Here is a 12,550-nt window from a genome sequence, read left to right on the forward strand (position 1 = left end):
AATTTCCTTATCCTCAAAGTCACATACCTAGTGGGATATAATTTTTTAGTCTACTTTTGTATAGTAGACCTCCCTCTTCTTCCCATATGGGACTACTTATTTCCAGTGTCTTATATCTAGGCTGTGTGCCATTCTTTTGGGATGCTGCATACTGGACCTCTTGCTGGTGATGGTCTTCAGACTTTTATAGCTTAGCCTCATTAAACAAAGCCCCTTACATTCGAGGCTAACTTTGGTCACCTCCCATACAACTGTTTGCTGTACTGTTGCTATTTGCCTTGCCCCCAGCTCAGTGCATTTTTGTTTTGCCTTTTAGAAGTTTGCTTCTGAGGCCCTTTACACCGCTTTCCCAGGTGTTAAACTCATTCGCTAGGATTCATTATTGATTAGTTTTTTTTTTTGTTGTGTTTTTTTGTTTTTTTTTTTTGCGGTACGTGGGCCTCTCACTGCTGTGGCCTCTCCCGCTGCGGAGCACACGCTCCGGACGTGCAGGCTCAGCGGCCATGGGTCACGGGCCCAGCCGCTCCGCGGCATGTGGGATCCTCCCAGACCGGGGCACGAACCCGTGTCCCCTGCATCGGCAGGCGGACTATTGATTAGTTTTATTCAGACTTTTTTATGCATGTCTGAGGATGAGGAGAGAACATCTCTAACTCTATTAGCAAGAGGTATCGAATTTAGAGCAATACAGCTAATAAGGCCTTTTTGACAGACAGTAGGTATTGTCTTAGATTGAAAGGCTGCTGCAAGACATTGCCCAGCAGATTACCAGAGGAAAATAAAGAAGACTTATTAATTAATTAATAAACCCTCAATGGAGAGCTTATATTTACAGCCTAGATGGCCCAAAGTTTTAAGTCAGAAAGAAAGAAAATGTGTTCATATGTAGTCTCTCTATATAGGTCTTAGGGTAATAATATCTCTTTCAATTTTTTTCCCCCCTTTTCTAGAGCCCTCCTATGAGGCCTGCCCAGTGCTAGCTTCACTCTGAAATTGTCAGGTGGAATCATAATTGTATTATTTCTTGTTATTTCAACTCAAGTTGAAATAACAAGAAACATAATACGATTGCCAAATCATCTTCAAACAGAATTGTACTAATTTATTGTCCTACCAAAATGTATCGAGAGTGTACTTTTTCCCTGGCCAATAGTTGTATTTATTTGTATTACCTCACCTTTTGATCTTGGCAGTCTGTGATAGAGTCAAAAAAAAGGTTTTACAGTTTTAGTTTAATTTGCATTTCCCTTTTGGGCAGGTTTGAGCATCTTTCTGTATTATAAAAAGTAAAGTTTATTTGAATACCCTTGGTAATTTCAGAATAAGTCAAATAAAATCTTTCAACTAAAGGTTATACTGTATTTACCTGATTTCTTTATTTCAAGTTTTCTTAATATTCATATATGTCCTTTTGCTTACCTAGCATACTGCAGATTGAGGAAAACTTCAATGTGTCATGTTATCAAATCATTGTTTGGGAAACCATTTCAGTTTATTATTATGGAAAGTATAAATTGTACATAAAAGAAGAGAGAATAATATAATGAGCTGCCATGTCTAATCATGCATGTTCAGCTTTATAGAATTTCATCCTTCTCTGTGTATTTATTTCTAAAATTAGATTTTAAAAAAGCATAATAACAGTACCATTATCATAACCAAGAAAATTATCAATAAGTTTTCAATGTTATTAAATATCTACTGTGTTCAAGTTTCCCTGATTATCTCATGAACATTTTTTATATTTTGTTTGAATCAGTATCCAAACAAGATTCATACGTTGCAGTTGGTTCATATGACTCTTAAATCTCTGTTTAAAAATTTCTGATTTTCCTTCTCACTCTTTGTTTTCCTCAAAAATAATTATTATTTTTTACAAAAACAGGTTGTCAAAAAAAAAAAAAAACAGGTTGTCTTGTAGAATTGTATTATGTCCTAGATTTTGCTGATACATCCCCAAGAAGATCATTTACCATAGTCTTCTTAATTTCTAGTAAAGTGATAATTAGATCTGGAGGTGTGGTCTGATTCAGTTTCATTTTTTTTTAGCAACAATACTTCATAGGCAGTGTTGTGTTTCTCCATCTGGAGGCATATAATGTCTGGTTGTTTCTCTTTTTGTAATGGACAGTTGATGTTCAATGCCTAGAGTCATCTTATCTTTAAAGTTGTAAAACTTACCAGGTGGCAGTATTCTAATTTTGAAAAAGTTTAGAATGTAGATATTCTAATGTGAAGGTATAGATCCTTATGTTATTCAGATTATTCCTTGTTAGAGACTGTTTTTCTCTCATTCCTTCTTTATTTATTAGCTGGAATACTTTTCTAAAGAGAAACTTTACTCTTCAGCAATTGGAAAGGCAGAATTAATTCTTGATTCTTTCTCTGTTAACAGATTCATTTAGTTTTTAATCTCCATTTGCAGACAAATCCACGCAGCCCTATTTTAATTTGTTTAATGGTTGCTTTCAAACTATTTCTCAGATTTCTAATAGAGATCATTCTCTTCAGCTCCAGTATCTGAATCATTTGTTAAGGAAGCAGTTTCTCTGTGAATAATAAGTAAACTCTTTAAGTAAGCAGTTCTGTAAGTGATGCATTCTTGGATCTAGTCCTGTATTATCAGAAGCCCATGAAAGAGCGACCCCTTCTTTAGAAAGGGGAGACACTTAAATGTCTCTACTTTTATTGTGCTGAAAGAACCAATGGAAGGCTGTCAGCTGTAATAGCGTTGTCCTGGTTAGTTGATTGCTAATCTGTTGTCTTGCCAGTTAATGCAGATTGCTTGGAATTTCTGACCTACCCCTTCCTCAAAAGAGGTTAGGGAAGGAGGATACTCAAAAACATAAAAAAAAAAGGGGGGGGGAGGTGAGATTTAAGGAAAAGTTCTGTGTACCAAGGATAAATCAAGATACAGTTATCGGGCTTCCCTGGTGGCACAGTGGTTGAGAGTCCGCCTGCTGATGCAGGGGACACGGGTTCGTGCCCCGGTCCGGGAAGATCCCACATACCGTGGAGCGGCTGGGCCCGTGAGCCATGGCTGCTGAGCCTGTGCATCCGGAGCCTGTGCTCCGCAACTGGAGAGGCCACAACAGTGAGGGGCCCGCGTATCGCAAAAAAAAAAAAAGAAGATAGTTACCTGGGATGGAGGTCGCTCTTATCTATAAATGTTATTTTAAAATCTAACTAGTTGTATTCTGAATTACCTATATCTGTGCTTTAGTGGACACTTTGCTTAATTTCTTAATTGGCATTACTTTAGGAAATGTTTCAGTCTTAGCACAGTAATGAAAAAGTCATAATAAATAAATATTAGACCTTGGTCAGAATAAAGCCACACCTTCCATTATCCACAGGGCTGTATAGGTCAGAAAACCTGGTCCTTGTCCTCAAGGCATCTAATGCAATGTCTTACCAGCAAAATGACTGGGGCTGTAACAGCAGGCGCACATGATGTATTAGTAACATGAAGGAAGACAGCAATAGCTTCATAGAGGAAGAGACTGGAGGATTGATTCTGGAAGTGATAGTATCAAGCCCTTGAGTGGGTGGTGACATTCTAGAAAGGCTGCAGAGTTAGAAATGTTGGAGGTGTGGGGAGCATCTGCAGGATAAAACAAGATGACCTGAGGATTAAGAGCATGAGCTCTGGACTCAAACTGCTTAATCCTAGTTAGTGCATGCTAGTAATGATTTAAAAAAAAATTATAACCATGATGAACATTTATTGATCACTTGCTAATAGATTAAGCATAAGCACTCTGCTAAACTCTTAACATATATACTTCATGTAACCTTCACAAAAACCCTTAGGGCCCATTGTATTCATGAAGAAATTGATCCTTGTATCAGTAAATCACTCAAGACTACATAAAGATGGGATCAGGATTAGAACCCATAGCAGTTTGACTTCACAGCCAACACTCATTCACTAAGCTATACTCCTCTCCCTGGAATTAAAATGGAACAAAAGCAAAGTAAATGTTGAATAAAAAATAATGAGGAAAGAAGCATTCAGATTTGTAAAGATTTAACCCTATGGAAATGACTAAGAATAGGCAAAGACAACACCCCCATGTTATGCTTGGGTACTTAGATAAAGAGACATTGGGGAAGGGTTTCAAATAAAGGTAAATAGACGAATTTTACCACATTTGGGACAATAGTAGGCTCTAAGAGAATTACAGGCATTGTTGAATTTGAACAGATGACTTTTAAGCATATGTAAAGTAGATAGACTTTCCATATACTTGAAGAGTGGTATAGTAGTTCACTGTCTTTGGATCTGTGGATTACTGTATGATGTAAAATATCTTAGGTTTAAGGAAAACGGGATACTTCTTGGAATTGGCAGATCATTTTGACTGGAGTAGATCTTAATGTCATAAAATTTAATGTTTTATGAAGGTGTTGACACTGTGATTTCTTATACTGCTGAGAATATCATACTTTTTTTTTTTTTTTTTTTAACGGTATGCGGGCCTCTCACCGCTGCGGCATCTCCCGCCGCGGGGCACCGACTCCGGACGCGCAGGCTCAGTGGCCATGGCTCACGGGCCCAGCCGCTCCGCGGCACGCAGGATCCTCCCGGAACGGGGCACGAACCCGTGTCCCCTGCATCGGCAGGCAGACTCTCAACCACTGCGCCACCAGAGAAGCCCTATCATACATTTTGTAGAGTGCTATTTTAATTTCCAGATCTTTCCAACTCATTTGCATTGGATACTAAAACCAAGTTTTCACTTTTGTTTAAGGTGGGAGACAAATTACCTGATGATTTTCTTCTCTTACAGGCGGAGGTTTGATCTACAGAATCCATCCCGAATGGATCGTAATGTTGAAATGTTTATGAACATTGAAAAAACATTGGTGCAGGTAACTCAAAGTTAGATTATTAAAATTTTTTTCCTTTAGTATACTTTCATTTCTAAGATTGGCTTTATTAGATTGCCAAAAGATCAAAGGAAGAAAAGTTTTCTGAAATCTATTATTTTTACGGGTTTTTGGGGATTAGAGCTACAAAGAATGACTAAAGCTTGTCATTTATAGAATATTTTTTCTTAAACTTTTGGTAAAATAATCTATGATATTTTTCTTTATTAATTGCATCTAATCCATTATTTGAATCTTTCATATTTAATATAAGTATTCTCTCATTCTACTAGTCCCTTGTGTATACAGTCATTTTCTTTGTTTTGATTTGGATTTGTTTCATGGTTGTACCATAAATATAAATCTTATTTCCCCAACTAGATTATAACGTGGAGAAGAGAACACTTAATTTTCTTCTTTTCTTTCTTAGTGTTTTTATTGATAGGTAATTTTTAGTGATCACTGAATAACCTTCCTGGGGAGAGGCAGCTGGCAATTCTGCTAGGTATTATCATTAACTTAATGCCTGAAACTTGTCTCACAGACTATTAACTTGTTTTTTGGTTGATTTTTGGTGATAGTTTGGGGAGTTAATATGCATGTTTTAATCATTGCTATTTATAAGATTAGAAATGGGGGAAAAGAGCTATAATCCACAGTTTTGATATTTTAAGTAACTTAGATCAAGAGCCAAAATGGGCATCCCTCCCCACGTATTCTCCCCCAACCTCCACCTCCTAGGTTAGGTGAAAATGCTACATTAGACTTAGACTGTTAAGGTAAGTTCTTACTTACCTTAGACTGTTAAGGTAAGTAAGACTACGAGGATTAATTTATCAGGATGGTACCTTAATGAAAAAGATAATGAATTTCTCTAGGTCACGAGTCTCAGCAGTGTTTTGTGCAGGTGTACCTAGCTGCAGAGAAGGGATCTGGGAATGGCATTAAGTGGCCTGCTGAACACCTAGGTTTTATATTGAAATAAGACTTGTACATTCTCTACCAAAGTACGTCTTCCTATTTTAAGCAGTATGGCTTTGAGTGCCAACTTTTGCCATTAGGGTAAATGCATAAATAATGTGACATTATTTCAAAACCAAAAGAATTTCAAAATCTGTTCTTTTATCCTCAGAGCAATTGTCTAACCAGACCCAACATCTACCTCATTCCAGACATTGATTTGAAGTTGGCTAATAAATTGAAAGATATAATCAAACGACATCAGGTAATATACACGATCACTTCAGAAGCATTGTGTAGTATAAAATTCTTGTGAATCTCAGCTATAATACCTTTTGATATCTGTACATATATGCATTAAGTGAAAGTTTTCTCTCTTTTGGTTCTTACAGTACCAAGTTTTCTTCTCTCTCCACTCACCTCCAGTTCTTAGCCTAGAATAGCATTTTCCCGCTACCATTATTGAGATATAATTGACATATAACACTGTGTAAATTTAAGGTGTAGAGTGTGATGATTTGATACATGTATGTATCCTAGAGTAGCATTTAATAAAGTCATTGGTATGGATTCATCATAGTCTTACTATGAAATATGTTTATGTAGAGTTAAAGAGACCAGCATATTGTGCATCACCATAAAGTCAAACAGAGTGAGAGCTGGTAACACAGTTGTTGGTAGGAGGAGACCAAATATTACCTCAAGTAAACCTGCCTCCCCCCATTATATGTATTGTATTTATATTTGTAGCTTTGAAAAACTGACTGGAAAATTCTGTTTTCCCCATAAGCTTACCTTGTCTTGGTTTACATGTACCAGTGCTATATCCTGTCATCTTCACCTCCTTTCTCTAACTTCATTTTAGGCGAAGACCTTGCATATTTATGCATGTGTAGGTCTGTGACTACGTATGTGGTTAAACTGTAAGCAAACTTTCGTCATGGTAAAGTAGCTGAGGATACTCAGAAGATAATTCTTTGAAATATCATTTGAATGACAGTTTTACCAATTCTTAGAATTAGTTGAGAAGCCTCATGAAATATCTGTCTTTTTTCTGCAAGAGAAATTGCTGGTTGAATTATGTTTTAGCATTTAGTAAAATATCTTCCAAGTTCTCAAAGCAAATATTTCTAATATTGGGTTGGCCAATAAGTTCATTCGGGTTTTTGGTAAGATGGTATGGAAAAACCCGAACGAACTTTTTGGCCAACCCAGTACTTCTTAAAATTGGAGATTGAGTACAGTCTTTTTCCTACGTATAACATCTGTACCAAAGAGAAGGGTAATAGGATTGTGCCTTCAGTTCAAGCAGTCTGAAGTCTACTTCCTTTTTTTTTTTTTTTTTACTAGCATATGACTTTGAACAAATCACTTAACCTTTTCTCTTTTAGACTATCTCTTTATTGGCGTGACTGTCAAGTATAGCTTAATTACAGGTGGAATGTTAGAGGGCATAAGTGGAACAGGTTAACCAGCTGATTGTTGATTTCAAGCTGAAATTATATACTGTTATTGCTACCAAATCATCCTGGGAAAAGTTTATGTATTTTCCTACAATTTATACTGAACATTTATTGCTGTCATATTTCTTAAGAAATCTGACTTAGTGATTACTTTCTAGGGATAACCTCCAGTGAGATATAAAGATCTTCCCAGTTTCATAGAATGTTAGGGAAGAGATCCTAAAAGCTAATAATAATACCATTATTGAATACTGATGATCAGGTGTTTGCTCAAGCATTTAAAATGCATTAATAACTCCATTGATTGAGCACTTACAGTGTGCCTGTCACTGTTGTTAGCTCATTGTGTCTATTAACTTAGTCCTAACAAAATTCTTGTGAAATAGGTTTTATTGTTACCAGTCTATTTTACAGAAGACACTGAAGCACAAAAAAACTAGATACTTGCCCATGTCATGTTAAGTAGTATATGGTGGAGCTAAGGTGCAAACCCAGGCCTCTCTGATGGACTCCAGAGGCCAAAGTCCTCAACAGTGCGCTCTTCTGACTGTTGCCTCGCACATTAGATGTTGACATTCCCTTTTCAGCCTCTCCTCTGACTGTTAAAAGTGTGCTCAAACACTTCTAGTGATTAAAAATTCCTTTCCTTATTCGGTAGCTACTTCATCTTTATTTATTTATTTATTTTCTTAGTCTTTAGATAGCCCTAAATATAAGAAGCTTAGAGTTTTCCTGCAGCTGAAAATAGCATTATTATGTTTTTCTAATTGTAGTATTTAGTAAATATTCATTGTCAAAAACAAAAATTAGGTAATATGTTAATGTGCTACTTACACCTGATTTTAAGACTTCTCATCATTCTTCTGGTCTCTAGAATGAGCACTTTTGTGTCTGAATGACTTCCAAGTCATGTTCTAGACTGTATGTAGTATTATAGCTGTGGCCTAGCTAGAACTTGACTTTAGCATTCTAACATAGACTTAAAACAATGGACACATACATGCTAGAGTGAAGTCAAATGTCCATCCTGTATGTATGTAGCCCTAGGTTATGTCTCATGGCTATAAACTTGCATTGATTTACTTCAAGTAATATTGATAATTTGTGATGACTTTGGAGGAACTTTCAGAATTAGTTGGAGGTATTCAAATTACTGATAAGGTTAGCCAGAGAAAGAGAGAGAGATACAAAGAGAATTAGCTGGGGACTTCCCTGGCGGTCCAGTGGTTGAGACCTTGCCTTCTGTGCAGGGGGTATGGGTTCGATGACTGGTTCCGGGAGCTAAGATCCCACATGCCTCGCGGCCAAAAAACCAAAACATAAAAAACAGAAGCAATATTGTAAAAAATTCAATAAAGATTAAAAAAAAAAGGTCCACATCAAAAAAAGTCTTTAAAAAAAAAGCAACAAAGAAAATTAGCAAAGAGGTATTTATATTATTTTCCTATTCAACGATGTAAACTGTGTCTATGGATAATTTATTTTTGTTTTTTCTTGTTAATCACCATCTCTTTCCTTGACTAAAATAATGAAAATATTATAGTTTTAAAATACTGCTCTCAAAAAAATATAAAAAGTAGAATAATGCCTTTATAATTCTTAGGCAGTTTGCATCTGGCAAGACGTCTCATAGTTTGTTTGCCATATGTTTTATTTTTACATTACTTCTTCATTTGCTTTCCAGGGGACATTTACTGATGAGAAGTCAAAAGCTTCCCACCACATTTATCCATATCCTTCCTCACAAGAGGATGGTAAGTTAGTTTTTGGTTATGAACTGATAAACTGATACTTTACTAGATTTTAAATTATATTAGCAGAGGTTTAAATAATATAACCAGCTTTAAAAAAATAAGAGACTTTCAAATATTAAATAAATATCATAGATGATTTAAATTTGTAGTTTTTTATTTTTTTGCTGAGTTAGGCTTAGCAAACTAATTCTGTGATGTCCAGTTTTCTGATCATTAGACTTATTTCTTTGTTGGTAATCATTATCTGGGTGTTAAGTCTAGGCAAGCCTTATACATTATATGTTAACTATGTTTATGTTTGCCATATCTCTTGTGTTCTGAAAATTAAGAGAAATTGCAAGACAGAAGAACATCTCTTGGGAAGATTGGCTTACTGACTGTCTAAACAGGGCCCCTCAGCAATATTTTTTTAATTAATTAATTAATTAATATTTATTTTTTATTGGTCTCAGGCAACCAGCTCTTGGTTTCATTGAATTTCTCTAATGCTTTGCTCTTTTCTATTTGATTGATTGCCACTCTGATCTTTTATTTCCTTTCTGCTGCCTACTTTGGATTGAATTGTTGTTCGTTTTTTTTTTAATTAATTTATTTTTGGCTGTGTTGGGTCTTCGTTGCTGTACGTGGGCTTTCTCTAGTTGCGGGGAGGGAGAGCTACTCTTCGTTGAGGTGTGTGGGCTTCTCATTGCGGTGGCTACTCTTGTTGCGGAGCACAGGCTCTAGATGCGTGGGCTTCAGTAGTTGTGGCTCGTGGGCTCTAGAGCACAGGCTTAGCAGTTGTGGTGCATGGGCTTAGTTGCTCCGTGGCATGTGGGATCTTCCCGGACCAGGGTTTGAGCCCATGTCCACTGCATTGGCAGGCAGATTCCTTTTTTTTTTTTTTTTTTTCCTGTATGCGGGCCTCTCACTGTTGTGGCCTCTCCCGTTGCGGAGCACAGGCTCTGGACGCGCAGGCCTAGCGGCCATGGCTCACGGGCCCAGCTGCTCCGCGGCATGTGGGATCTTCCCGGACCAGGACACGAACCCGCGTCCCCTGCATCGGCAGGCAGACTCTCAACCACTGCGCCACCAGGGAAAGCCGGGCAGGCGGATTCTTAACCACTGCGCCACTAGGGAAGCCCTCAGCAGTATTTTAGTTTGGTGAATTTATAATGGTTCAGATTCTGATCTCCAACTGTGCTATCATAAAAGTTGATTTTGTCATTGGCCAGAGTTCATTAGATCTATGGAAACTGATTTGTGCTAACCGTTCTTTCAAGGGTTGGAAAGTTGGGAAACAAACTATGAATTAACTAACAAGGTTAATTAATTTAGATGGAGAAATAGATCTCTTATAGGGATCAAGTCTTCTTGTAAACACAGCATATCCGTGTAGGACATCTATATAAGAAGCCAAATAACATCAGATTTGAATGGCTAATTACCTGATGCTGAGTGTTTTTTCCTGACCAGTGCAGTTTTGCTAGAAGTCAGTAACAAAAAGATTACGAGATAATCCCTGATGCTTGAAAATTAAGAAATATATTGCCATATAATCCTTGGGTCAAAGAAGAAATTACAATAGAAATAGAATATCTTTGGAGCTGAATAATTATGAAGTGAATAATAAAGTGCGAGAACATTAAATTTTGTAGGATGCAGCTGAAGCTGTGCCCAGAGGGAAATTTATATCTTTAAATGCATATATTAGGAAAAAAGAAAGACTGAAAAATCAATGGTCCATAAGAAATTTATCTCAATAAATTAGAAAACAAGAGCAAGTTAAACCTAAAGGAAGAAGGAAATAAATAGTAAAGATAAGTGCAAAAGTTTATGGAGTAGAAAATATACAATAGCAAGGTGATCAGCAATCTCAGAAATGGTTCTTAGAAAAAACTAATAAGGCTGTTAAAGTCGTGCTGCAAATAAACGAGAAAAAGAGAAAGAATAATGTCAGGAATGGAAGGGGGACATCACTACAAATCCAACAGATATTACAAACAGTTGTAAGAGGTTAGGTTGGTTGGTTGCTTGCTTGCTTGCTTGCTTGCTTGTGTGTTTGGTGTCAAACCTAAGAAACTATTGGCTAATCCAGTGTCATAAAGTTTTATAACTGTCTTTTCTTCTAAGAGTTGTATAGTTTTATCTGTGACATTTAAGTCATTTCATCATCAGTTTTGATGCTGAAAGCTTGATTTTATTTGTAACAGTCATAATTTTAGCTCTATGATTATGATGCTTTTACAAAGTGTGAAACTTCACTCTGCCTTCAGTGTTTAATTGATGGTTTCTCAGATTTTATCCTGTTAGGTAATAGCAATCGGTTTCCACTAGATGGAGGTGGTGAATAGCTGTTTATGATAGCCTTCTGTTGCTGGCTGACTCTTTTTCACTAATAAGGCTGGTATAAAACATGTAGGTTGTGAACTTTTTGGAAAAAAAAATTGCGTTTTAACAAAAGATGTGAACTGTAATTGTTACATCTAGATACTTAATGATTCCTTATTCATGCTGGTTTTGTTTTTCTCCTTTGTTTAGTACAGCCTCGATTACTATATACTAATGCTTGCTTGGTATTGCTATCAGTACTAGAGTTATTAGGAGATAGAATTTTAATTTTAATACATTGGAAGTTATTTTTTAATGTAAAATGTGATTCTTCACACTATAGGATTTACCTTAGAATAACTGGCTGTCAGGTAAATGTTGACTCTCGATGAAGCTCTCTGTTGGGCTCCGTACAGGTACTGTTTTAGATAAGTGTGCAGATGATAACAATACCAGCCACAACACATTACAAACCATGTTGTAAAACCCTTGCAAATGCGGTATACCTTTTATGAAGATTAGTTAAGTTTAAAATAAAAGGTGACATTTAAAATATTAGTAATATTTTGAGTATGGCATGCTAGAAGGGGGTATAAATTAAGCAAAAGCATAGAGGCAATAAATTATGAAATTTGAGGAAAAGCAAATGGCAAAGTTCGGCTGTGTGTCTTAGATAGTGGGAAATAAGTGGGTAGGTGAGAGGACCTGTGTCTGGTTTAAAGAGGCTTGTTTTTATTTGGTGAATGAGGGAGAGGGTAGACAAATTTTGATGATTTTGGTGAAGAGAAGCTTGCAACTATGGCTGTAGTAGGAAAATTTTCCTGGGAGCTGATTTCTGGGATATCAGATACTTGGAGACTGGTTAGAGAACAGGACCCATTGGGAAGCTCTGAATTAAATTGCTGAGTGAGGGGGTATGTTAATCATTGGATGGGATAAATTCATATATCAGGAGAGTAAAGGAGATAGGTGGCAAACCAGGATGGTCCATATCTTAACAGTCAAGGGAAAATAAGGAAAGGAAAGCATTTCCGAACAAATGAGGTGGGCAGTGGAATTTTTCTACAAAGAAATCAAAGTGAAGCCTAAGACAGGGCATTTGGTCAGTCAGGAAATAATTTGGGAATGAAATTTCAGTAACTTGGAAATGAGAGCAAGTTGTAGAGTTGGTGGAATATCACTGGTTTCCCAGGA

At 36.6% G+C, this 12,550-nt stretch overlaps 1 protein-coding gene across 4 annotated transcripts in view; it reads left to right on the forward strand.

Annotated features, from left to right (window-relative positions):
• SMARCC1 (SWI/SNF related, matrix associated, actin dependent regulator of chromatin subfamily c member 1) overlaps positions 1-12,550 on the forward strand; it is a 178,836-nt gene that overhangs the window by 31,400 nt on the left and 134,886 nt on the right. For all 4 annotated transcript variants that reach the window (XM_004283880.3, XM_033413117.2, XM_033413118.2 and 1 more), the window contains 3 exons: positions 4,794-4,875; positions 6,005-6,097; positions 8,980-9,049. In XM_004283880.3, coding sequence (XP_004283928.1) covers positions 4,794-4,875; positions 6,005-6,097; positions 8,980-9,049 — 245 coding nt within the window. The remainder of the gene's footprint in view (positions 1-4,793; positions 4,876-6,004; positions 6,098-8,979; positions 9,050-12,550) is intronic.

The sequence above is a fragment of the Orcinus orca genome, chromosome 10, assembly GCF_937001465.1.
Source record: "Orcinus orca chromosome 10, mOrcOrc1.1, whole genome shotgun sequence".
In the NCBI taxonomy this organism is placed as follows: Eukaryota; Metazoa; Chordata; class Mammalia; order Artiodactyla; family Delphinidae; genus Orcinus; species Orcinus orca.